Below are 26,855 nucleotides of genomic sequence, written 5' to 3'. Positions count from 1 at the left end.
TGAGTGCAGGTCAGGGAGCTCGGAGCGGATGGTGCGCTCAGCTGACCGCACAACCCTCTGTAGAGCTCGTCTGTCCTGCATGGTGCTGATAGCTGCCAACATCTGCCAACAAATAATCTATAAAGTTATTCTATACAGTGTGTAACTGTTAATATAGAGCGTTATTAAATTGATTGCTAATGCAATCATACAGCACACTGACTTCTGAGGAAATTTTAAATGGCACTAGTCATCAGAAAGGTTGCCGACCCCTGATTTAGACAGTTTGTAAGTCTCAGTGGTGCCGCAGTATTTCTTCGACTTTGGGACTTGAAGCGAAGTTTGGACCCGGGCCGGAAACGGCTAATGATTTCAGACTTAAATACTGGAAAGGAAGCACTGAAGCTCCTTTCCTTCAGAGGACGCAAACAGCATTCATGTCCTAACTCAGTCACAGCTTTTACCTTCTGTATCATCAGCTCATCACGGCCAAGGAGGTTTTCGCCTCTTCTCCACTGACACTGCGCTAAAGACGCCAACGTCCTGCAACCACAAGGATCTGGTTCTAGACCCAGCACTGGTGGAGAACAGGGATCTGACAGGAGGAGCTGAGTAAATCCAGATTCCTCTGGAAGGAGATAAACCCAGATTAAAACTCTGCTGAAGCTTCCAAAATAAGACTAAAATTTAAACTTCCCTCTCTGAAGTCGTGCGATTCAAACAGATATCAGCTGAGGATTATTTGATCACCGCTGTTTGATCAATATAGGAAGGTTGATTAGTTATAATAATGTGAAAAAATGGATTCTTCCTGTCCCAGCTTTTCACAATAAAAGCCCAAAATAACAGCGAAGAACCTTGTAAAAAAATAACAGAAGGATGTTATCTGCTGCAGAGTGTAGACTGAAATAAAAATCTTATTCTACTCGTTACAAAATAGAAGATTTATATCCATGAATATAAAATAAAATATATTTTTTATTCATTAATCTAAAGATATTCTGCCCATAAGAATATGATGCTAGTGAGACAGAAGATTATAGTTTCCTTATTAAATTAACATTTTAAAATCAGATCAGTTTAATAAAGTAACGGCAGGGATAGCTCAGTAGGTAGAGTGGTGGCCCCATAATCGGAAGGTCGGTGGTTCGACTCCACTGAACGGCTACCCTGAGGTACCCTTGAGCAAGGTACCGTCCCTACACACTGCTCCCCGGGCGCTGCACTGGCGGCTGCCCACTGCTTCACTGGGTGAATGGGTTAAATGCAGAGGAACTATTTCCCTACGGGGACTAACATGCACACTTTACAGCGTGAGGAATGAAACTGGTTTAATGATTTATCAATAATATTTGAATCATTTCTGATCAGTGGTCTGATTTAGTGACTTTTACAAAATAGCTAAATTACATGTAAATAATTCATATAAAAGTTTTATAATAACTGTTACTGTCAGTGAGATCAGAGCAAGCGTGTGATGTTTGTAAAGAGCATGTGACCTTAGTTCAAACCTGGACCTCAGAATGATCAGCAGGATATTGATTACTCTGGTCTGAAGCTCAGGTATGAGGAAGAAGAAACCTCATCTGTGCGAGCACTCTTCCTGCCTGTGAGATGTTCCCCCTCAGCGTCACTGGGACTCAAACCCACCATCTCCTGTTTACCACCTGCAGCTCACACCTGAAGCAGGCGAAGAGGAGTCTTGCTGGGCATCGGACAGAACGCAGGTTTAAGGATCTCTGCCTGTCTGAAGAGCGGTTTTGTTCCTGCTCGGTCTTGTTAATCGATCCGTGGTTGTCTCAAAGCAGCCGGCTGAATTCACTGTTGTCTACCAAGGTTTCAGGTCAACCCCCCACCCCCATTAAGCCCACGCTGAACTGCACGTGCTTTTACCTTTGTCCTTATCCAAAGGTCAAAGGTCAGACACTTTCTGTTACAGAGTTATTTCAGGATTTTATGAGAAATTTGTAGGACTTTTGATCACTTACACTGTTATCCTGACATGTGTTTGTGTGTGTCTGTGTGCCATGTTTAGATTGTTGTGAGGACCAGAAATTGGAACACTACTATGCTTGTGGGGACCAAGAGGCCTTATGGGGACAAAGTGCCCGTCCCCACAAGTTTGAAGACATTGTTGAGACTCAGAATGTGGTTTTAGCATCACAGTTAGATTGTGGTTAGGTGTGTGTGTTTTGGTAGCTGTGTGTGTGTGTGTGTTTAGTTGCAGTGTGTCTCGGCGTCTGGCGGGGAGAGGCCCCGGCTGTCCCAAGCTCCAGAGGCCGCGCATGCGCCGTGTGGCGGGCTTTCCACATCAAGGCTGTGAAGTGTCGGAAGTTTGTCGGAGTGAGGCCGAACAGAGGACGCTGTGAGTGAACCAAAGAGTGTTTTAAAGGCGAAAAAAGTGTGTGAGGACGCGGGGGGGAAGTCTGCAGAGTACCCCGAAGGCTCGTCGATGGGTTTGAGCCGCTTCCCGCTGGTTAATCGGCGCAGACAGCAGCGTTAGCGGCGGCTGGAAGAAGTTGTAATTGTTTTTTGGCGCTCAGCGGCGAAGAGGAAAGATGGAGGATCTGCGGCTGTAGCCGCGGCTAACGCTAGCTGCCCCAGCGTCTTCTCGGCCCAATCCGAGCTGCCGAGCGGCCCCAAGGGCGTCCCGCGGTTTGGATGCTCCCATCGGACACGGCGAAGTAGCCCCGTAAGTATGTTTCTTTGTCCCGGGCTGTTTGTTGGATGTTTGTGGGAACGAGCGGGCGGAGTGCGTCGGTGTGTAGCCCCGAGCTAATTAGCTGAAATCACGGTTAGCTTATTGAGCTTAGCTCCGTGCTGCTAGCTGCCATTACACCCACACACCGAAGTTTGTCAGCCCAACAAAGTTCACCGAGAGCGGGGCGAGAGTGGCGCGGTCTCGCGGGGAGAGGCTGTGACCCAGAGAGAAAGAAACACGGGCCATTATCTCACACACACTGTGGTAAAGTAATAAGTCAGTGTTTTCAGCCTCCCCCCGCACGCACGCACGCACGCACACACACACGCATTCTGAGTGAGTGATTCAAAACAAGGAAGGACAGAAACACAAAGATCAGGCTGCTTTCATTCAGTCAGTGATCGATTAATCAATCGGTGCCAGTTTCATCTTATCATCTGTCAGTTATTTTATTGATTAATCAGTCAGCTGCTCCAGAGACCTGCCTTCAAAAATCAGTGTGCTATATAAGGGAACCGTTTAAACTCTTCTGGCAGGAAATTATCTTCGTTATTTATTGATAAACAGGCTAATAATTATCTGAACGACTGAGTCAAAGGATCTGTGGGGGTTTGGAATATTGATTAGCTGATTATTATAGGTTATTGAGATTTCTTATATTGATCGATCAACTCTAGGATGTCGACATTTACAATCCTCGTTCCTCAGTTTATTTTATTTTATCTTCCTCATCTATAGCTTAATTTAACATCAAACCCATCAGACTGACACGGTTGGGTGAAATCAGTCAGATCAATATCAGCCAGTCTTAGTATTTTCTAATCAGTAAAAAAAATGTTTTTTTTTGTTTTTTTTTTTCATTTAAATTCAGACTTCATCCATTTATTGATTACCAATCATTGTTAATTACCTGACTGGAAGAGAAACAGCTGGCTGATTAATCAGATAATTAGTTGATTAAAGGTTTTTAATGTTTAAATGTTGGGACATGCGGTTGTAAAAAGCTTTGAAGATTGATTTTAGAGTGACAGATTAAAGGAAAAACAGTGTGAGGTCAGGAGACTGTCATCGTGGTTTCCTGCTGTTCACCCCGACTCTTCACCAGACACCATTCAGGTAAACAGGACTTTTACCTGAGAGAACAGGTGAGCTCCGGGTCTGCCCCTGTCCCTACTGCTGTGACGCAGGGTCTGTTTGGATCACAGGTAATTCAGTGAAACGTGAAAAAGTGGCCGAGTTTCCCGCCAGGTATAATCTGTTTTTGTGAATGGACTCTGGTGAGACGTTTCATGTCACTTCTACATAAACATGGACGTTATATTTAATCCCACACAGAGGAAAATTAACTGCAGCACAGGAGATGGGAAGAAAAGGTGAATCACAAAAATAAAATAAGAATAGAAAAAAAATAAATCAGTAAATTGGTCCACGGAAAAGGCCAAAATACTAACACGCCAACATGAAGACGGTGTGAACCTCCAACCTTCTGCTTACCCGATGGATCAGTGCTGTGAGATGTTTTGGGCTCACGTGTCCCCGTCGTCATGTTTAGATTTATTGATAATAACTTGCATTAATGTCTGGATATTGATCAGTCCCCGAATCTGAACCCTGCTTTGGATAAAACTTCAAAAAGCCGAAACTCGTTAAAGCACGTTTAACCCACAGAAAGTAAACAGAGTCACTCGGACCTTCAAAATAAAAGCATAAAAATCAGCTGTAAAAGTTTGTGATGCGCTCAGATTAGTGTAGATGTTTTTAATCTTCATGTGTCAGATTTTAGATGAAGGCGATGTGGTCATCGAATTTTGCTAAATGGAACAAATGCCGACCCATCGCCCGGTGGGTTGACCCAGTGTGACCGCACTGAGGTGGAGCTGATGATTTCAGACACACTTGACTGCTCTGCAGCTGAAAACAATGAAACTAAACCTGGTTATTGATTATTGATGACTGAAGCAGCTATGGTAAGGCTAGGTAAAGTTTATTTTCTTTTCTGAAGCTGGTCAGAGGCTGTTTTAAGATCATTTTCCCTTTTCTTGGACAGTGACACGTATGTGTCAGCTATGCGGCGTTCGGTCGCTGCTTCCACCTGTAAATAAAAATGATGGCTTTATAATAGTTTCCTGTTTGAGTCCAGCGCAAGCGAAGGCGCCGGCTCACGGGGCGGGCGGGGCTGTCTGTCGGGCAAATGATTAAAGTGAGTGAGTAAAGCCTTGAACGCCCTCACACGCTGAACCTGTAAAATAATAAGTTTATTTGTTAAACTGAGCTTCACTTGCGTAATCTGGATCTGGCAGTGGTTTCCTGCAGTTCCCAGTGAGTCTGCAGAAAGCACCGTCTCAGGTTTAGAAAACTAAACAGGTGAATTCTGATTATTTTTAATTTGACAGTTTTCCTCCATCCAATAAAATCATGAAAATGAATTAAAGAATTCATTTGAATGAAAAGAAACTTTAAAATCCAATCTCATTAAGAGCAACGACCAAAGAAAGTGACGGACCAATGAGAGGCAGCCGTCAGACGTAAACAGTTCAGCCTGGATCATCAGAGCTGCGTCATTACAGCAGCAGCAAAAATGATTTCAGGAGTAATGATCGAGATTTCTGTGACGCATGAAAGCGCAGACCGATGCTGTGTTTGAGAGTGTCACAGGATGTGTGATGCACCCTCTGCCAGCACATCAGTGACTGTGTGACGGCTCTGAAAACGAGACACACTGCGATCGGTGATTGAGCCGACATTGATCCGAGCATTGAACTATGTTTTAGCCTCTTTAAACAGTTTTTTGTGGAAGGATGATTTTAGAGCGTTTTTGTCTTTGAGAGTAATCCGGCAGCGGCAGCTTGAAGTGGCGTGCTGCAAGCTGGAGACTGCGTAACAATCCCAAAAGCCAGCTAATGTTTTTTATATTAAAAAACATAAATAATTTGTTTAATTAACAGGAGCACTGTTATGATGAAAGAGAAAAACGGCAGCAGAAAAACAGAAGGGTCAGAGGTCACGGCACCTTATCGTCAGACTGGACAGAAGAAATGAGGAAGCGTTGAGCAATGGTCACAGGGTCAGGGTATCAAAGCGATCTGGCGTCCTCATGAATGCCTGTCGTGTTATTAAGGTGACAGTAACACGAGTGAAGTGTGGCGCAAAATGCCAAACTCTGTTTTATGATCAACTTCTTTAACACCAAATGTCACCTGAAAATCATCAGACAAAATAATGCAAAAAACAAACAAACCGAGACTGTTGATGATGCAGAGTGATGTCAGAGGGCAGTGTGATCTTTTATTTTGGTGCACTGAGCCTCACCTGCTGTTTCTTGTGCAGAGCTGCTGTTCCTGTTTGACCCCTGACGGCTCTGAGGATGGAAGCAGGGCTACCGGAGGCAGGATCTAGGTGAGTCCACCAATCGGGGAGCAGGGTGCGTGCGTCGTCTGGGTGCTGCCATGTTTCCTCACGTGCCTTCTCCTTGCTGCAGACATCAGATGGTGCTCTGAAGAAGCCATGGGTAGCTGCCTAAGCTGTCCAGAGAAAGAGTCGATTCCAGATAATCATCAGAGTAAATTCAAGGTGAGTCCTGCCCCGGCCTGCCTCACCTGTACGCCCACACGTCCCGTCGCTCGCTCATTACTCACAGCCCTGCTGCACACCTGCCGACGTGTCTCCACGTGAGGGTGGCCGATTGGTGAGCAGGTTGGGCTGTGGGCGGAGCCTCAGCTCCCACAGCTGTAACAGCAATGGGCTGTAAGTCTAAACGGGTTTATGCTGGGAAATGAGTCAGAGATCAGCTGATCTAAGAAAAGGGAGGAGAATCTTCAGGTCACGTGGTTAAAGTTCTCGTCCTCTGATTGCTCAAATCATCAATAATTTATGACCAGCAGGCAGGAGGTGATATCCGCCTCATTGAGAGGGCGCAGGTTCTCCGGGTCACAGTGGTCTTATCCAAATTTTTGAGTGCACTGTCCCTTTAAAGGGGACATGAAACGCTGCACATATGCTGATTCACGCCACTGAGCGCTGCTCATACAAACTGACATAGCTGTAACGTCGTGTGGTTGGTTGCAGCTAACAGAATGAAATGTGATGTCACAGAGTGACATCGGCAGTAACTGGGTGATCATGACGGGCTACGTTTGCTGTCTCACTGCATAGTAAACAAAGATCCGCCATGTGGTGCTTAAATAAAACTTCAGTCTGTGGAGATGTTTGTGATGTAGAAGGTCCTCGGGCTTAAATGAGCAGCTGCAGGCTGCACGACCTCCGTCAGTTTGTAGGTGGCGTTAGATGTTTGTTTGCTTCTGAACACAAGGCCGTGAGAAGTTCACGTCTTGTGTTCAGCATGAAGACAGAGCACGCTCCGTTAAACTCATCCTCAGGATTAAGATTCACTGATTTCTGCAGATGTGTGCCGATACTGGGTGTGGTGCCGGTAAAGGCGTGAAATGTCAGAGGTCATGACGCTCTCTCTCTCTCTGCCCGTCAGGTGATCAATGTGGACGACGATGGAAACGAACTGGGCTCGGGAGTGATGGAGCTGACCGACGCCGAGCTCGTCCTCCATACCCATCGCCGCGATGACGTCAGGTGGCCTTATCTGTGCCTGCGCCGCTATGGCTACGACTCTAACCTGTTCTCGTTCGAGAGCGGCCGCCGCTGCCAGACGGGCCAAGGTAAGAATCCGTGTGTGCCAACAGGAAATGAGGTCACCACAAGATCGTGTGTGTGTGTGTTGATTAAAGGTGTTTCTTGTTTCTGGTCTCTGCCTTGCTATGATTCGCTGTCAGGAGGGGGGTGTAGGAGGGGCCGTTAGGTCAGGTGGCCTAGTAAGTCTCAGCAGAATGTCCTTTGTCCTGCCCCGCCCCCGATCAGTATTGATCAGCTGTCGGTGAAAGAGCGTGTGGATCAAAACCTGCCTGCAGTGTGTGTGGTGCGTGATCCACCTGGCTTTGGTTCCTGTGAGGAGTCAGCAGAACCACCAAAATGATCCAGATCAATAGAAAACCAGTTGATCTGGATCATTCTGATAGTTGATCAGCAGCTCCTCCCACCGCTCAGCGTCCATTGTAGGAACGTCTCTTAGATGTAGGAGGAGCTAAATTTTCACTTCAGTGATTGTAGATCATGTGCATTTTTCTGCAAATGCTCAGTCGCAGCATCACTCATCCAGAGCATGACTCTGGGTCCGCCCACCACAATAGCGTGCTAGTGACATGAGAAAAACTTTCCTCAGCTCTGATTGGCTTGTTTGTTTCCTGCCTGCTGATTGCCTCCTTGGGCAGGAAGCTGTTTGTGTCTTCAGAGATTAGACCGATCCCCTCATCTCTCTTCCTGTTTCCTGTGTGTGAGGCTGCAGCTGACAGAGTGCAGCATAGTAACCACAGTAACCAGATTACCTGTTACTGATCTCACCTGTAAGTGTTCTTAATGTTGTTGCTGTTGGTGAACCCTTCACTGTGACTTCACCTGTAAGCTCCACCTCCTCCTGGACTCACCTGAGCTCAGTTTGATTGTCCTAATTCAAACTGTGTTCTGTAGTTTAAACCTGGCTGTTTCTACCTGACCAGGTGTGGGTGCTCATTTTAACCTGTGTGTGTGTGTTCAGGCATCTTTGCCTTCAAGTGTGCTCGCGCTGAGGAGATCTTCAACATGCTGCAGGAGGTGATGCACAGCCACAGCATCAGCGTGGTGGAGGAGGCTGTGCTGGAACCCAGCCACCAGGCGGCGCTCACGCCTGCAGGTAAAAACACCTGACAACCGTGGAGTGAAATGACATGTGGGGAGGGAAAGAGAGCACCAAATCTGTGTTGTGTCGCCCTCTGGTGACTGTTAGATGAAGTGAAGGTTCATGTCAATTCCTGTTGGAGACCAGGTCAGGTGCTGTCAGGAGGGTGATCAGTGATTGGAGGCTTGAATATCTTAAAGCCTTCAACATGAAATTCAGGTGTTAGTGTATTTTTACCATGTGACGTTTACAGGTGCAGGTCACATGCTTACTCACTAAACTCCTCCCATCTCTCTTTCCCCTCTGGCTGCAGCTCTCGGCTACTCAGTGCCGTCTGTGCCAAACGGTGTCACGCGGATCCCATCTGTAGGCGAGGCACCATCTCACCCATCCAGTCGTCACCCGTCTGTGGCGAGCACCCGGCTGCCGTCGGTGGGGGAGGAGTCTACGCACCCTCTGCTGGTGGCCGATGAAGCGGTAAGTCTCACCTGCGATCCTCGCTGTCGGGGGTGGGACATCCTGAGCTCTGTGTGCACTTTCAGCAGCACTGCCCAGTCACTTTTGAGCATGGTTAAAATACACCTGCACAGGAAGTGTTTTGTTCTATGCACAAGCAGAGAACGGCTTCTTCCTGCATCTGCCTTTCACAATAAAAGCCCCAGACTGCTGGTAAACTCTTTCTACAATATAGTGACCCATTAAACCTGACACAAGTACACCTCAAGCCCCTGAAGGTTTTATCAGATACTGTGATGTTATCATGTTGACCAATAGGCTGAAATGACCCCTCATTAGAAAAGCATTGTGTCAGTTAGTTTCAACACAGTAATACACAGAAATCGATCAGAAACCTGTCGACCACATCAATCTATACCTCAGACCTTAGGTAACAGTAGCTCCTGCATTTTAATCAAACACCTGAAGAAAACGTTGAGTTTAACCTGCAGTGCTGACCCATCAGTTTTTAGATCAGGTAGACACAGGTCTGATCTTCACTAGCAGAACATAAAGTCCAGCTGAAGGAATCTGCTACCTGAAAACTCTCCTGAGAGATCACCTGGGGACCACTGATGATTGTACAGGTGTCTCACTCCCCTGACCTGTTAGCTTTACCTGGAGGACTTGGACTGCTCGTCATCTAAATAAATGAGAGATGTGACACACCTGGACAGTCCGAGGGTTCAGGTGATCGTTTCCAGATGTTTTCCGTGCTCCTGAAGCTTTCTGTCACTTTAAAGTTTGTCAGTATGGTGACCTGTAGGTAACTGGGTCTCACCTATCTATCTGTTCACAGGTACACACCTACGTCAACACCACGGGGCTCCTGGAGGAGCAGCCGAGCCCGCTAACTGTCACCACCCCGCTGGAGAGCCCTACCTCTCCACAATCTCAGTGTCCGCCGACGCCTCCGCCCCCTCCGAGGGTCCGTGGGGAGCCACCGCCACCGACGCCCACCCCAGCAGAGCCACAGGTGTTGCTGGAGCCACAAGGCGTGCGTTTTGTGCTGGGCCCCACGCCTGTTCAGAGGCAGCTGATGGAGCGGCGGCAGAAGGCGCTGAAGGATGCCGCCGAGCACCAAGAGACTAACGGCCACGGCGAGAAGCCCACCGAGCCTGAACCCGCCGCCACGCACTCCAACGGCTCGTCGGCTCCTCGCCGCCACCGCCCGCCCCCCCTCACACCCGACCTGCAGAATGTCAATAACTCGGCCCAGCGGCGCACGGCCCTGCTGGACTATGAGAACCTGCCAGCGCTTCCGCCCGTGTGGGAGGCGAGGAAGCCGAGCTCCGAGGACGAGGAGAAGAGCTGCGGCGGCTCCAAAACGCCGTCGCTCAATGGCTACAACCACCATGCCCACCACCACCTGCACCACTCCTACTCCCACCCGTTGTCCGCTGCGCTGGAGTCCTCGCACAACTACGTCAACACAGAGAACGTCACGGCGCCGCTCAGCGCCCATCGGCCTGACACGGCCCGCCGCCGCGTTGATGGGCCCACCATCTTCAACTTTGACTTCCGCCGGCCGCTGGTGTCGGGCCACAGCGAGCCGCCCAAGACGCTCAACTACATCGAGGTGGAGATGGACAGCGGGGCCGGGAACAAAGGCGCCTCCGACGGGAGCAATCCCCACACACCGCGCACCCCCTCCTCGCCGTTGCCCCCCACCACCCCCACCCGCCGCACCGAACTCTATGCCCTCATCGACATCGAGCGCACCGCTGCCATGTCCAACTTACAGAAGGCGCGGCCGCGGGACGATGGCACGTCACGCAAGACGAGACACAACAGCACGGAGCTGCCCACCAAAAGCACGGCGTGACACCCCCCCTCCCCCGTTTTTACTCTGGGCTCCACGCCGAGCCGCATACGGACTCCATGAGCCGGACACTTCCTGCAGACAGACTGATGATGACATACCTCTGCTGGAGGCGGCGTGCTGATGATGTAATAGACTTCCTTATATGGTACAAATCAGTATTACTGAACAAAGCATTCCATTTAGCCTTTTATACGAGTCACTACGTGCTGCTGTAAGTCACTTATGTTCTACATGTACAGTAGATGTGCCACAATAAAAGTCTGGTTTTATTTCTACTGCAGAGCCTGTTTGGGGAGGAGTCTGTTTAGCTCATTTAAATGTCTGAACTAGTGATGGTAAATTTGATTCTTTTTACTGAATCAAGTTTTAATGAGTCACTCACCAAAGTGAATCGGGTTTTTTGAGTCATTTTTCCACTGAGTCAGTTGACCAGAGAGTGCAAAAAATGTACATTTTCACTCAAACTTAATTTGTTTCTCTTTTCATGTAAATCCTACTGCTAAGATGAGTGATTCTAAAAGAAAACAACTATTTTATAGAGGAAAAAGAGCAAAGACATTTCTAAAATTAAGCAATTTCCTATCAAAATTGCTTAATAAACATAGCTCAAATGTGCTGTTAGCATGTTAGCAGAGCGATGCTACTGTGAACCGAGGAGCTATTGTCTTGATGTGAGCTTCTACTCAGGGTTTTTTCTTCCAGTTCAGAGCAGAAATCTTTTTGTTACGATACTGGATGTTGTTTTTCTCCACAATTTTAATTATAAGCTAATACATAGCTGCTAACAGCAACAGGGATGAGTCAGTGAGTCAGTTGGGCTTGTGAATCATGAGTATTGAATGACTCGTTCATGATTCGTGCATCACTAGTCTGAACTCGGGTTTCTGGTGCAGCAGTGAGAGAAGATCTGCAGTTTGGCGATGACTGATGAAGGCACCACATGTGACTGAAGTGCAGACTTTCAGCTTTTGCTCAGCAGCTTTACAGATTTACTTTTTGCTGTCTGTGGGATCTGCAGTGTTAAAAGCAACTCTTACATTTAGACAGTCTGTCCACTTACTTTTTATCTTGTGAGAACGATGTAGTACTTTAATGAAACCCTGCCCTTCAGTCCCATCCTGGTTCTTACACAGGAAGAACTATGAAACCTGGCCTTCGTCAGCATCACTGCACCTGAGCACACAGGTGTTTTCCTGTATGACCTCAGCGCAGCAGGTTTAGGAGAGAATGCTGAAAACGTGTCCTGACAATACCTGTTCAACCAATCACATCCATTCACTGGCTGTGGGACAGGACGCTGTACACAGTCTGTGGAATCCAGGTGTTTATGTTACTGCGCTAATCTGTGTCATCCACCTGCTTTTATTTTACTGTAACCTACAGGTGTGTTACTCATCCACCCCACACATCTGACCCTACACCCTAAACATGACCCCAGTATCAAATACTCGAGTACATCTCGCCGCTCACGCTCTGCAGATCTACACCTTTGGGCCCTCCACAGGACTGTTAGCAACAGGTGATCAATATGATGAATATTGATCGACCCCATTGGTCTAAAGGTCACACGATTGATGTGTGAGACAGACTCAAACTTAGAAAACACTTTATTTCATCACATTTACATCTGAAAAACACGACAGTACAAAACTGATGACAGATTATAAAATATTTACACGGCCGCCTCACTCAGCGTGCCGGCCCTGCGTGGCGAGTCTCCGCCTGCTCATCAGCTCCACGGTGCGATGGTACTCGTCTAATTTGTCTCGGACTTTGTTATAAAGCTGGAAAAACAAAACAGTAAGTGCAGAGCGTCAGGTCACATGTGCGCGTCTCAATTCACTCAAGTGCACTGACAGGAAACAGGAAGTGACTCACGGCGCCTTGGGTCTGCGTCTCGTTCAGCGCCTGCAGGAGCTGGTCGATGGACGTGTACGGCAGCCATGCTGGGGGAGACGTGGCAGAGAGCGGCCGCTGAAAAAGGCGAGTAAAAAGGAAAGGCGTTAAAACAGCACCGACACGTCACAGATATGCATGTCGGCGTGACTTTTACCTCAATTCCAAAGTACTGGTGACCACGCCCCAGGACGGCGTCCACATACTCCAACACGAGCTCTGCCGCCGCCTCCAGCAGGTCAAAATTCAGGAGGAGGCGCAGCAGAGACGGAGCGTCCACGCGCTGAAACAGAGAGGGGCATGGTGGGAAAAAACAAACCCTACCTGGCAGGGCTGCACGATTAATCGTTAGAAAATCGCGATCTCGATTCATACTTATGTGCGATCTCATTTCCAAATGACAACGATTTTTAAAAAAAAGGAAAAAAAAGACAATTGTAGCGCATTTTGATCCAGGACGTACTCTGCTTGAAAACAAGCGCTCACTCTTCCTGCTCAACAAATGACAAGGGCGGAGCCTTATACCACGTGATACAGAAGCTGTGCCGTGTGATGCTAAAATTAACAGGGGAAAAAACAACGGAGAGCACGTCAGGGATGACGAGAAAGTGACAGGAGAAAATCCGTCCCGGTCAACCACCCAAACATCAATAACGGGAACCTTATACAGCGCTTCCCTATACATGTTGAACTCCCGCAGGCACAAAGACATTATGGAGGCTATCACTTATCACCTGACCAAAGATATGGCTCCCATCAACACTGTGCAAAACGAGGGATTTAGGAAAACGATCAACACTCTAGACAAACGCTGCACAGTGCCGTCCCGCAACTGTTTTTCTATTGTTGCACTACCTGCTCTGTACACGCAGCGTCGAGCAACGGTGGAGACGGAATTTCAAGCAGTACAGCAACAAAATGTGAGACATTTGTTGTTTTATGTTTATTTATTGTTTTTATGTTCAGTCTCAACTGTTACGAAGTTGATGTGCAGTTAATAAGTGCAATAAATATTTATACTGGAAAAGAGAATCGTGAGAGAATCGTGATCTCAATTCTAAGCCAAAAAATCGTGATTCTCATTTTATGCAAAATCGTGCAGCCCTACTACCTGTAACCCCGCCCACTCCTCTTCACCAGCCGAGCTCTCACCTTGTAGCCTTTGACCAGCCAATCGGGTAGAGGGACACCATGTGACAGCAGCTTGTGGATGACGTAGCGGTGATGCTGCCCATTGGTGGAAGGATACTTGTCCAGGTAGGAGGCGAGGAGACGCCACGCCTCGTCTGCGGTGCTGCGAACAGAAGGAGGTTGTTGTTAGTTATATGGAGGTCCACGGGCGTCTGTTTCCTGCAGATAAACAAAGAAGTGTCAATCAGTAAGTGATTGTTGGAAGCACACCTGGACTCTTTGGTGTTGACAACTGACAGCTGATTAACAGCCAACCAGCTCCAGGCTTCGTTCTGAGACTCCTCCCCTCCAAGCTGCAGCTTGATGCACCTGAAAACAGTGCGAGGTAAACAAATAGGTGAAAAAGACAAAGCCGTAAATGGAGAGCGCCGCTGAGGCGTGCGGTGGTGGACCTACTTGAAGGCGAGGCCCTCAAAGACGGGTGTCAGGCTCAGGTTGAAGGTGCGACTTAGAACCAGCGCAGAGTCAAAGAGTCCCGTCTGAACCAGCAAGACCAGCAGCTCTGCCGCCGAGGCTCCGCCTACACACAGTTACATGGTCACCTGTTTACTGTAAAGCTCCGCCTGTGTGTGTGTGTGTGCGTGTGTGTATATACGGATATTAACATCTTCATGGGGACCAAAAGTTGGTAGTTTACTATCCGGTTGTTCAGTCTGACGTCACTGAACTGCGCTGCAGGTCCATATATCAAACGATCACTGTGGCATTACTGAGAGTTGAAAAACTGTCTAAAGTCTTTCATCTTTAATAAAATGATCAGCGTTCTGCTCTACCAGGTGTAACAATTGAGTTTAACATCCAGGCATCCATGAAAACGGAATTTATGACATTTAACGGAGTTAGAAGTTAGCAGGAAGTTAGCTCGCTAGCTTCTATCTAAATACAATATAGCATGTCCTGACTGCGGGGTTTTGGAAACAAATTAAAACGTACAGCTCTGTTATCACTTCCAACATAAATGAAGACAGAAAACTAAACAGCAGTGACGTTTGTAGGGTTACTGAAGTTTGGCTAGCTGGTATATAATGATGTGCTACGTGACCGCTAGCGACACAGCTATGTTAGCATAATATAAACAAGCTAACTTTTTTTCCACTCGATAAAAGTTAACGTGAGTGTTCTCGGTGGTCAGGAACAAATGTAATCGCATGGCAGGATGCTGTAAAAGGACCAAACTTCAGCCAGGAGAACAACTGAGATAATCCATCCACAATACGAGGTTAGTCATTCATATACTGCTGCATGGGCTGGGCTGTAGTTACATCCTAAGGTTTTAAAAACTGAGCTTAAATAAATGATTAGCGGTAATAAAAGCCGAGGGAGGTCAACAGTGATCACTGACTGTTTTAGGAGCTTTTTGAGATCAAATAGAAGAAAATACAAAACATTAAACATGTTAACAACACAAAAGCCATATTAAACGCAGACTACTTTAGACCCGGAAGTAGGATTCGTCGCGTCATCACTGAACAACCGGATACTTGTGGGGACAAACAGCCCTCGTGGGTCCTCACGAGTTTGACGGCATTTTTGAGACTCAGAATGTGGTTTTAGTGTCAGGGTCACAATTAGGCTATGGACAGGTTTAGGGTAAGGGTCAGTGTCAGGAGCTAGGGAAAGCATTATGTCAATGAGATGTCCCCACAAGGATATAAATACACATGTGTGCGCGCATTAGCGTACCTGCGATAGCAGCGGAGGGCGGGTGGTGCTGGGCGAGGGTGAGCCGGCTGCGAGACAGGATGTACTCCTTCTCCAGGTCTCTGACCTCCAGGATATCCACCTGTCGCTTGACTGAACAGGAAGCAGAGCAAGGGTTACAGCAGCTCGCCACCAGGGGGCGTCACCTGCCTGGACAGAAGCCTTATCTACTCTGAAAATGGTGGGACTTCAAGTCTAAAGGCCCTGGTGTGTTTGATTTAAGACTCACCTGGCTCAGCAGGAAACTCTCCGTCAGAGTTTCTCTTCGGAGACGCACCTGGACGCTCGTACTGCAGGAAAACCCCCCACAAAAAACAAAATCACAACACTGTTGGACAGGTCACACAGATTCAGTCGGTGTGTGTGTGTGTGTGTGTACCGTTGCCCCGGAGACCGGCTGGACGATCCAGGCGTACTCCGGCCTGATGAGGCGTAGACAGTTGAGAGCAGCCAAGTAACAGTTCACCTGCTTCTGAAGGCCGAGGCGGGTTCGAACTTCCCGACCGAGACGCATCCCAAACTCGAACATCACCGTCCCAGCTAAGCGCACACACACACACAACACATGGATAAACGAGACACGTGTGTGTGTGTGTGTGTGTGTGTGTGTGTGTGTGTGTGTGTGTGTGTGTGTGTGTGTGTGTGTGTGTGGTGGGGGGGACTGACCTTTGCGGTAGTTGTGGCGAGCGATGTGAAAGGCGTACAGCAGCTCATAGTAGTTGTGGGTGAGCAGGTCGAGTCCCCGGGCCCGAGACTCAATGATGCTGACAACCTGAGAGCAGAGGTCAAAGGTCAGTACTCAGGTCCCAAAGTCACACGAACACTGCAGCATCACTGAGAGTTAAAAACTGTCTAAATTCTTTCATCTGCAATACAATGATCAGCGTTGCTGCTTTACCAGGTGTAACAATTAAGTTTAACATCCAGGCATCCATGAAAACAGGATTTATTAAATTTAACGGAGTTAGAAGTTAGCAGGAAGTTAGCTCGCTAGCTTCCACCTAAACATGATATAGCATGTTCTGACTGAGAGATTTCTGAAAGAATCCAAACGTGCAGCTCTGTTATCACTTCCAACATAAATGAAGACAGGAAACTAAACAGCAGTGACGTTTGTAGGGTTACTGAAGTTGAACTAGCTGCTATATAGGGAACAGAGCAGCTGCGAGAGAATTCAGCATTAATGAATCGATGGCACAGAAGTGGAGGAAGCGCAGTTTGTGCCTCTCCTCATATTCCAAAAGTGCTTAGTCTCTTTGCTGTGGCTGTCGCCTGGCATAATTTACAGATGATGTTGTTTGCAGCCGCTGCAATGCTTTCGACCAAAACAGGCGCAGCTCGATGACATCATCAACATGCACTATAGCGGTATAGTCAAAATCTCTACCGTTGGCCAAATTCATATTGTTTGTACCGTTTACACCGCCCACCCCTGATTTGTACCATCAGAATGAATGAGACTAGTGTTGGGCAACACTAGCAAACGGTTTTACGAACTAAACTTATGACTGTTGGCCAAGAGGACTCCTGTACAGCTGTGACGTTCTCCCAGATGCATCACACTGAGGTGAAAGAAAAAGTCAAACAAATGATGTCAAATAAAGATTTTCTCTATTTCTCTCCAACATGCCGTCCACCACAGCTGTAGCTGCTTATGTCACAGTTGCTAGGCAACAGAAGCCACCCATCGCAGGGTAGACCGTCCAATTTAACGGCCTCGCACTTCCGGTCTTTGCGGCTACGCAGACCAGGTGGGCCGGGTCCTTCGAAGGATTCAGCCCTGAGGTGACGATGTCGCTACACAGCACATGCTCAGACGTCACAATCACAGATGGATGCATTTCGTTTGCGAGGGCCACCAAAGCCTCACTCTGACCCGCCAGTACAGCTCGCAGCGCGGGTGGAGAAACCAGCTACGCAGAGCAACATAACAATATAAATTTGGACAACGGTAGAGATTTTGACTAAACCGCTATGGCGCATGTTGATGGAGTCATCAACATGCGCAGAGCAGCTGTTTCAGGCCGGAGGAGGTAAAGCTGCAGACTGAGAAGAAGCAGAGTGGGTGGAGGCCCAAGTGAAGAAGCCGCTGAGGTGGGCAGTGGTGAACTTTTACAATAATTAATTAAGCCTGGATGTGTTGCAGCTCAGTTGCGTCCTTATTTGAAAGTAAAACCATCATCCTTTGATCCACATATTCCTTTTCTGGATCCATGCATTCACCTCCTCCGCATCCACCCTCGGATCTCCTCTCGTCTCCTCAGCCAGGAGGACGTCCTTCAGAGGAAGCTCGTTTCATGGTCTCAGGCAAGGGTGAATACGTAGTTTCACCTTTACACCAACTCCCACCTCCACCTCCACTCATAAGAGACAACTCCACCACTCGTCCTCGACCTAACCCAGCCGCTCCATCTGGTTTCCGTTTTAGCTTCACGCAAACAACTGTAAAACTAAAACTTCAGGGTCAAAAGGTCAGAGGTCACGTTACCTCGTCGTGCAGGTTGACGTAGGGGAAGTTGACCAAATCCTGCAGCTGCGAGCGTTCACACAGCACCACCACCAGCTGACGGAGGCAGTCCAACTGCCTAAGATACAGGGAGACACCTGCTCAGACACGCGACCTTTGACCTTTAGCATTGACTGCCAACATAGAGCGTTTACCTCCACCTGTGTGTGTGTGTGTGTGTGTGTGTGTGTGCGCGCGCGCGCGCGCGCCTGCGTACATGCTGCCGTCGGGGTTCTGTGTCAGAGCGTCGTATGCCTCGCTGTTGTGTCCGAGGTCCAGGTGATGTTTGAATATTCGCGTCCACAGCGCCGCCTGAACACAGACATCAGATCAGTTTACGCACCGACAGCGTGCCGGCACGCTGCCGTCAGACCGCCACGTCTCACCTGACTGCTGACATCGCCGACGGCCTCTGTTATGGCCAGAGTGGCGAGCTGGATGACGAGCTCGGGCAGACCGACGTCCTCCAGCAGACGCAGCACCTGAGGGGAAAATGCACATTCGTTAAAACACGCCATGCTGCTGCTTCCTGTCCTCGCCGGCTCTGACCATCAGCGTCAGGTGGAACCTCAGAATCTCCGCCTTCTACCTTGTTGTAGTACTGCAGTCGGGGTGTAGCAGGGGCGACTGCGGCGTCTTCATCCTCGCTACCAGTTAACCTCATCAGAAACTCCTCCTTTTCCACCTCCGTTGCTGCCTCCTGGAAGCACCGCAGAGCCTGACAAAAGGAGCAAAACAAAAGAACACACAGGAAGTGAGGTTATGGCGAGCAACTCTGCCTGTAGGACATGAGGTTGCCATGGTGACCCACCTTCTGGCCTTCACCGTTGGCGAGGTAACACTGAGCCAGCATGAAACGACAAGAGGCGATGTTCACCTGGCACCACGGACCAATCAGACGCACGTACTCCTGCAGGGGGACAACACGTGGACTTGTTCATCGATTACAGCTGTGCACATCTGGACTGTTGTTAAAGCCACTCTGCCACATGATTAGGCACACCTGTTCAACTGCTCCTTGTACAATATCGAATTAGCCAATCACACGGCAGCAGGTTATTGGATTTAACAGGGTTCACGTGTCTTTCCAGGGTCAAATTCAAGGACTTTCAAGCACTTACAAGGTCAAGCTTTTCCAGCACATGTTTGACCTCAGTGACGTAACAAGCAAATCATCCTCGGCTGATTTCGACACCTTTGTTCCCCTTTTGTTAAAAGGTTGCCTTACATGCATGTAGTGCATGAACTCAACACATCGCAAACTTTCAGGTGTGCAAATGTGAACAAATCGGCTTGTTAGAGAAACTCCCACAACGCCGGGAAAAAAAACAAAACTGGAATTACAGTGATGAGAACTCTTTTCAGTCTAATTGTTATTTGTGTGAATGAAACCATTTTAAGTACCAAACCCAAAAATCAACCATTTTCAAGGATTTCAAGCACCCGTACGATCCCTGTTACAAACACCTCCTTTCCAAGAGGAGCTTCTGAACCTGAGGAAGAGCAGGAATCCTCACCTGCAGCTGAGTGTACTGACAGTTGGCAAGCAGACACTCTGGGAACTGGAAGCCAGGGTTACTGGGCCATCTGGGAGAGAGACCAGTTAGGGAACAACAGGCAGTTAAACACCACAGACCATTGGCGAGTTTCACTTAACGTGAAGAGGCGGAGCCCAATCAGGGCACGATGAAGGATACAGCAGCTGAGCGAGCAGCTGCACCACACTAGAGATCACGTCAGTCCAGACGAGCAGAGCTCCGCCCTGCTGGTTCGAGAACAGCTGAGACACGATGAGTCGGCGAGCCGCCGTCTGGTAGAAGAGCTCCACAACGGTCTGAGGGTTCAGAGCTGCGGGGGCGGGACAGGAAACGCACACGCTTTAAAAACCACACGGACCAGGACCGTCGTCCCTGACGTCACATCACAAATCAAAGCTAAACACGCAAACAGAGCAGACCTGATCGTCCAGAGGTCATGGTGGGCGTGTCCGACAGCTCCAACACGGTGAGGTGCTGCAGGTTGGCGTCTCTGAAACATCAGAACAGGAAGTGCTCAGTGTGGTTGCTACGGACCTGAGAGCTGTGTGTGCTGCGTGTATTAGTGCTCACATGGTGCTGATGGGCACGGAGGAGGCGAGGCTCTGACTGACATGTTTGAGGAGATGATAGGAGGACAGGAGCTGGGAGGTCCGAGGAATCAGGTCCTGCTGTAGCTGCAGCAGCTGAGCCCCCCCACCCAGAAACACCTGGACACAAACACACCTGTTGAGCTGCACACGTGTGGCTCATAAACATACCGAGGAGAAAGACGATCAGGTGATGGTGAGAAGCTCTCGGATGTCTCCGGACAGCTGCTGCTTGGATACAAGAAGCTTCTAGCAGTGCGCTGTCACATGAAAGAGGTCCTCGGCCCCCAGGTAACCTCTCAAAATTACCACATGCCAATCAGAAGCCCTTCAAATCCCCCTTGTACCCCTGATTCAGGCTTGACCGTCTCATACAGACAAGCCGAGACATCTTCCTGTCAAAAGGGAGTTTTCCCTTCCCATCATCACCAAGCAGGTGACGGTGTGTGTGTGTGCACGTACATTGTCTCCAAAGCGCAGGTAGAGCTTCTGCAGGATGAGCAGGTCTCTGCAGAACAGCGCTCTGGTCATGGCCATGTGACACACAGCCTGGGAGACGACAGAGACCGCCGTGCTGCCGCTGTACAGCTGAGACAGGCCGATCCTTAAATTCAGGCTCTGACCTGCAAGACAAGGCGCAGGGCACACTGAAGCGACTGACAGCGGGGTCGCACTTTCATTCACCGAGAGGGTATTACCGGGCGCCACGAGTCCGTCCCCGCCGACCTCGGAGTCCGTCTCCAGGTCCATCTCTCTCAACAGGACCATCATGGTGGCCATCGGGTTTCTGACATCCTGAAGTTTGTTCTGGACATCCACGATCACGTTATCACTGTGGAGGACAGACGCCACGTGTTTAAATCACCAGCAGCGACCCCGGTAAATTCAGCCTGCGACCCTCTGAAAGTCTGACGCGTGAAAACAAAGTCACACTGCTGCCTGTGCTTATGACTTCAAAGGAAACGAGGAGCCGGCGTCCACCTGCTGTGCTTAGCTCCTCCCCCCCCCCGATCATCACCGAAGGACCGACAGGAAGTGCGGCGCTCACTGAAGGATCCAGTTCTTTTATTTCCTGAGGATGTTCAGTGATTATCTCCTCAAAGTGTCTCTACGCTCTCTGTACCTGTGAGCACACCTGAGCTCCTGCTCATTAACCATCAGGATGCTTTTCTTTAACGTACAACCTAAATTTAAAACAAGTACGTCGGGGGTCATGTGACCCACCTGTCGTTGCACAGCAGGTTCTCCAGGACGAGCTCGGCCGCTCTCTCGGGCGCCTGCAGGTACTCCAGAGCTTTCTCCATCTCGTACGCCATCTCTGCAGAAACGGTGTCGCTGATGAGCCGCAGGCACTGAACCAGCTGCAGGACATCCCGCCCCGCCTCCGGGTCTGACAGCACAGGTGAGCACAGGTGAGATCAGGACGTACAGCAATCGTCAAACCAACACACTGGCTGTCTCTTTACCTTCTGCGACTGGCGTCTCCTCCTCTGAGAGCAGGTACTGGTCGTGGGAAAGGTACAGGTGATCCACGGCGAAGCACGGCAGCAGGTATGACAGGAAGCCCTGAAACACAGCGGGACGAAAACGGGCGTCACCTCTTTGCCAACAACCACAGGCCTGCAGCAACGCCTGCAGGCGGTCCACTCACCTTCCGGAGCAGACAGACCATCCCGGTGTGCTGGCTCACGGTCAGACCCAGAGGAGATGCCTGGACCTCCTGGTACTGCAGACAGCAGGAGTAGAACCGGGACCAGAACTCCACCTGCAGCTGTCGGTACTCCTCCTGAGAAAACTCGAATTCTGTGATGCTGCTCTGCAGCTGCAGGAGGGAAAGAGACGAAGCTTGTTAAAAAAAACAGTCTGAACAGTTCCTGTTCTGGTTCAGATCGCTCTGCGTTACCTCGCTCTCAACAGCCAGCGTCACCTCCTTCCTCAGAGCCTCCCAGGACAGGTCCCAGATCCTCTCCGAGCCTCGCCGAAAGATCTGAGCAACCCACACAAAGACCATCCAATCAGTTATCAATCAGCGAACCAATCAGAGTGAATCAGACACACAGCTAGGTTCTCACCTGCAGGGCTTTCACGATGGCCGAGGCTGTGAAGCGAAGAGGAGAGAAGAGAACCTCGAGATACGTCTCCTGTCAGGGGTCAGATCACATGATCAGCACTACCCGTTCATTAAAACACTGGTTACTGGTCTGAACTGGTCTCACCCGGGGGTCCAGGTCCACTCCGATGTGGATTTCTTCTTCGGGTGGAGGCTGAACAAACACCTGGTTCCACTGAGCCGCCGTGTTGCTGTGAAACACGCCGACAGGTGAGGAACATGTGCGGAGACAGACGGCGGAAACACGTGGAGAATATATCAGGAGGACGCTGGCATTTCGACTCACTGCTCGAAGCTGATGTATTTGACCACGGTGGCGTTGGATTCGTCCAACCACAGAGCCCAGATGTCCGAGGAGGTCAGCGTGAAGTCTACAAGCGTCTCCTGCTCACAGAGAGCGGTTCAGAATACAGGAAGTAACCACAAACACAAAAACGAGGCCCGCCCCCTGGCTCTGCCCATGCGTTCACCTGTGTGCTGAACAGCGTGGAGATGTGCTCGAGGCTGTAGCGGTTGTTGTCTGTGGCGACCAGCTGCAGCACGGTGAACTGCCCCCGCTGAGGGACAGCGAGGTAGACGCAGACGCACAAGCCTGTGGTGGAGGAGAACGCCAGGCGCAGGCGGTGACCGTGGCCCGGCAGGCGCTTCACACCCTTACACGCCGGCATGTACTCCAACATGTCCGCCTCCAGCAGGCAGCCATGCTCCTGAGGGGGCGGAAGTCACGTCAGCACGCGGCAACTCAAACGTTAAACGTCAACAATGTGTTTGGGTGCATGTGTGCGATGTCATCACCCTGAGCGACCACATGCGCAGGCGGTGGTCCTGACACAGCGCAAAGATGAAGGAGTCTTCTTCCAGCTCCCGCACGGCGAGGCTGAGCACGAGGTCGGCCGGGCTGTGCTCGCCGCGGATCGCCGTGGGCATCCACCCAGACAGCCGCTGCATCACAGAGCTCCTCTTCAACTCCAGCACCGACATGTTGCCTGGAAACGGTGAGCACACGTCTTAAAAACCGCCCGACGGGCCACGCCCACATTAAACATAGAAACTCCTCCTCACCCTGAGAATCGGGCGACGGCAGGGTGACCACTGTGATGCCTCCAGCAGGAGAAGCCAGAGCGAAGTGTGCATCTCCGTGGTAACTGAGCCAGGCGAAGGAAGTGCCGAGACTCGACGTGGTTCCCACTGAGCTGGGGATAAGGGCGCTGTGGGCGGGGTCCTGCAGGCTCAGCTTCCCCACATCAGTGAAGATGGACTGCATGTGCAACTCTGTGACCAGCTCCTACACGTGCACAGAGGAGTGTTTGAGGTCAGTAACAGATAACTGTTTCTATGGTAATCATGGTAATCTCACAGGGCTGTTGGTAGTTTGGTATCAGACCTTAAAGTCTGACTCATCCGTCGTGTCCATAGTGACACTTTCATTAATCAATTGATAACGGTAATCAGTAATCAACAACCGCACGCTGTCCTGCAGCTGGTGGTGCGGCTTCTCCACCCACCACAGGACAGCGTGCAGGCTGAGGGTCACCGTCAGCTACTCACGCTGCGGTACATGCGCGTGGGGTGGGGCAGTAGCAGCCTGTGGACGCTGTGATTGGTGGAGATGAGGATGACGACGTTGCTGAGCGTCTCCTGGATGGTGACTCCTCCGGGCAGGACGGCACAGTGGGTGAAGCGGAGCCTGACGGCGTTGTTCAGCAAGTTGGTGTCCAGAGACTGCTCCACCAGCACCACCGAGTCCCCGGACGTGGACCTGCATGAGTGAGAGTGTTAGCAGAGAATGGCTGACAGCACCTGCAGAGCACCTGGAGAGCAGCTGGTACCCACCAGTGGATGAACCTGTTGCTGGTGACCGACAGCAGCTTCCCGCTCTCCTCATAGTGAAACGCTCCCGCGCTGTCAGGAAACTTCAGGCTGCCAGGTGGCACGCTCACACCTGCAGACCGGAAAGACAGGTGAGGGAGAACAGGTGAGTCCGGTTTGAACAGGTTCTTGACCTGCAGGTGTCTGAAGCTCTGATCAGCAGGTGACAGTGTTTCTCAGATCAGTAATCAGCTGCTTCCGGAGGCGCAGACAACAAAGACTGCAGGTCAAGGCCCCGTGATCAGCGCAGGTTCACCGTGACAGCTGCGTGACCAGGTGCGCAACAGGTGAGCAGCTAACGGAGCTAGCTGACACTAAACGGAGACGGAGGAAGATTTACGCGCTCACCTGGTCAGGTGAGAGTTCGGAAGTAAAAACAACAACAGAAACACCCCCAGGCCGCGCGCGGCTAGCAGGAAGCTAACACGCTAACGCCGGCAGGTACGGGCCGTCAGGCTGTTAGCTCCCTGCTAGCCGCCGACAGCGGCGCGCAGGTGAAGTGCACGTGTTACCCAGATTCGCGGTGAGCTCGCGCGGCCTCCGCTCGGCCTCTCTCTCGAACCCGCAGATCTCGATGTAGCTACGCTCCAACGCCGCCGCCATCTTGTCCTCGTGCCGCTGCGGCCGCGCGTTGCGCTTTCAAATCCGCTCCAGCTTCTTCTTCTTCTGTGTAGGGTTTATTGGCAGTTGGCAAACAGCAAAATGGTGCATTACCGCCACCAACTGGTGTGGAGTGAGGACCGAAATGAAGAAGAAAGAAAATAAAATATTCAAATGCCCCCGAAACAAATGGGTCTGCCTTAAAAACCAAACTACAGCCTGATAACTTTCACTTATAGAGCTCATGCGAAATAAATCAAGTCCAACTTCACTTTCATATCATCCAGCTTTTTGATCAGTTGTCTCCTTTCAGCATCATACTGCTGACAATGCAACAGAACATGTTCGATTGTTTCCTGTTCCCTATGCAGTCACACTCCCCTGCACAGTGTTTACCTATTAAAATAATGTGCTACTTAAACCAGTGTGTCCGAATCTCAGTCGAGATATAATCGTCTCCTCTCTCCTGTTTTGTCCTGTACTTCTCGTTTCCCCCACCTTCCTTTGGATGTTGTACAACCATCGCCCTTTCCTCTCCTCCTCCCATTGCTTTTGCCACCTTTCCTTCATTTTGTATCGTATTCTACTCTTGAGCTCCGTCCCACTAACACTAATATCCACACCTACCATCGGTCTCCTTGTTGCTTCTTTTGCTGTCCTATTTGTCGTTTCATTTCCTTTAACTCCATGATGCGCTGGTAACCATAAGGATGTGACCATAAGCCCCATCATAACAAGTCTGAACAATGTTTGCTGGATCTCTATCAGAATGTCAGTTTGCAGTCTGAGTGACAGTCTTGCAAACTGGCCAGTGATGAGCTCGAGTCTGAACTTATCACAGAACTTAGTGGTTTTGTTTCTTCAACCCACTGGACTGCTAACAATAATGAAACCATTTCTCCTGTGCACACTGATAAATCGTCACTGATCCTTTTCCCTACCTTCATATTAAATTCAGGAACAATAAATGCTATCCCGCTTTGGTTGGCTGTATTCTTTGATGCATCTGTGTAGATTTTGACTACAATACTGATTAATATATTCCTGCACTGTATGTGAATGTAAGATACACCCCCTCTCCTTGTTCTTTTTGTTTAACAATGTGAAATATGCTACTGCATCAGGATGGATCCATGGTGGTATTGTAGGCAACGGTGCTGTTTGACTTATGTTGATCTTGTCCAGATTAAGGTCAGCTGCTGTCCACTGTCCACCCAAAGCTCTTCGATTTCGTCTTTTCTTTTTCCCAGCATGGGTGGAAAACAGTTTTTGTCGGATGATTTTGACCATGTCCTTGCAAATTTTCCCAGTAATTCAGTGTCAGTTGCGCTCTTCTTATTTGTAATGGCATCTCCCCCATTTCTACCTGGAGTGCTGCTGCAGATGTTGTTTTGAATGCGCCTGAGCAAAGTCTTAACGCTTGATATTGGATACTATCCAACTTACGAAGACTTGTTCTGGCAGCAGAATTAAATACTACACACCCATAATCCAATACTGACCTAATCAACCCAGTATATATAGCTTTTAAAGATTTCATATCAGCCCCCAGTCAGTTCCCACTCAGCACCTCATGACATTCAACACTTTCTTGCATCTGTCTGAATATATATAGGCCATGTCACCCTTTCATCAAACACAATCCCAAAAATTTAAATTGTTTTCGCCTCCAGCTTCTTCTTCTACGATTCATTTAAGGTAGGCGAACCACTGCGAGGTGCGCCACCTGCCGGATCGGATGACTGACGTCATCATTAAACAGTACAAATCTGACAGTCCGGTTTTTTTGTATGTCTGCTTTGACCAATCAGAGCCCAGAAGGAAATTAACATTATTAGATGTTCTTTTTAGATTTTATGTGTGTGTTTGTGTGTGTGTGTGTGTGTCGGAGTTTGATTGGTAGGGGAGACCGGGGATAGTTGTAACATTTTTGACATTTCTGTCTGTAAATTGGAGCTCTTTTAAGGTAGTGGATTCAAAATGTAATGCAAAGTATTTACATGTCTCGGCTATTAAATAGTGCAGCTATTTTCTCTGCAGCACAATTACCCATTGCATGGTATGGTCTCAAACACAAAGAGTGAAATGTTACAGGTAATCCCATAGTCTGGGTTAGTTGTAACATATCCTGGGGT

General features: G+C 49.3%; 2 protein-coding genes across 2 annotated transcripts; one reads left to right on the top strand and one right to left on the bottom strand.

Moving 5' to 3' along the window:
* The first annotated feature begins 1,195 nt into the window (after positions 1-1,195).
* Positions 1,196-11,002, top strand: LOC102312030 (fibroblast growth factor receptor substrate 2). The gene is made up of 8 exons (XM_042226663.1): positions 1,196-1,897; positions 2,015-2,671; positions 6,008-6,076; positions 6,159-6,250; positions 7,164-7,350; positions 8,283-8,417; positions 8,716-8,879; positions 9,697-11,002. Exons 4-8 carry the CDS (start codon positions 6,185-6,187, stop codon positions 10,720-10,722), a joined length of 1,578 nt encoding a protein of 525 aa, XP_042082597.1. The 5' UTR covers positions 1,196-1,897; positions 2,015-2,671; positions 6,008-6,076; positions 6,159-6,184; the 3' UTR covers positions 10,723-11,002.
* Positions 11,003-12,311: 1,309 nt separating this feature from the next.
* On the bottom strand, positions 12,312-24,793 carry nup160 (nucleoporin 160). The gene is made up of 34 exons (XM_005936901.3): positions 24,633-24,793; positions 24,085-24,193; positions 23,800-24,010; positions 23,314-23,536; positions 23,047-23,237; positions 22,722-22,958; positions 22,538-22,635; positions 22,358-22,442; positions 22,214-22,282; positions 22,045-22,128; positions 21,793-21,963; positions 21,608-21,707; positions 21,366-21,531; positions 20,840-20,973; positions 20,604-20,764; positions 20,125-20,261; positions 19,974-20,044; positions 19,714-19,864; positions 19,534-19,603; positions 18,828-18,926; positions 18,606-18,734; positions 18,403-18,498; positions 18,234-18,328; positions 17,999-18,095; positions 16,177-16,282; positions 15,890-16,050; positions 15,740-15,800; positions 15,493-15,603; positions 14,206-14,329; positions 14,020-14,118; positions 13,771-13,912; positions 12,776-12,901; positions 12,601-12,696; positions 12,312-12,506 (listed from the first exon to the last, which is right to left on the bottom strand). The coding sequence occupies exons 1-34, from the start codon at positions 24,721-24,723 to the stop codon at positions 12,408-12,410; spliced, it is 4,200 nt and encodes a 1,399-aa protein (XP_005936963.1). The 5' UTR covers positions 24,724-24,793; the 3' UTR covers positions 12,312-12,407.
* Between the last annotated feature and the right edge of the window lie 2,062 nt (positions 24,794-26,855).

The sequence above is a fragment of the Haplochromis burtoni genome, unplaced genomic scaffold (assembly GCF_018398535.1).
Source record: "Haplochromis burtoni strain Fernald_Lab_line unplaced genomic scaffold, NCSU_Asbu1 Contig_222, whole genome shotgun sequence".
NCBI lineage: Eukaryota > Metazoa > Chordata > Actinopteri > Cichliformes > Cichlidae > Haplochromis > Haplochromis burtoni.
The sequence above is the reverse complement of the archived record's forward strand: the minus strand, read 5'-3'. Positions and strand labels throughout refer to the sequence as shown.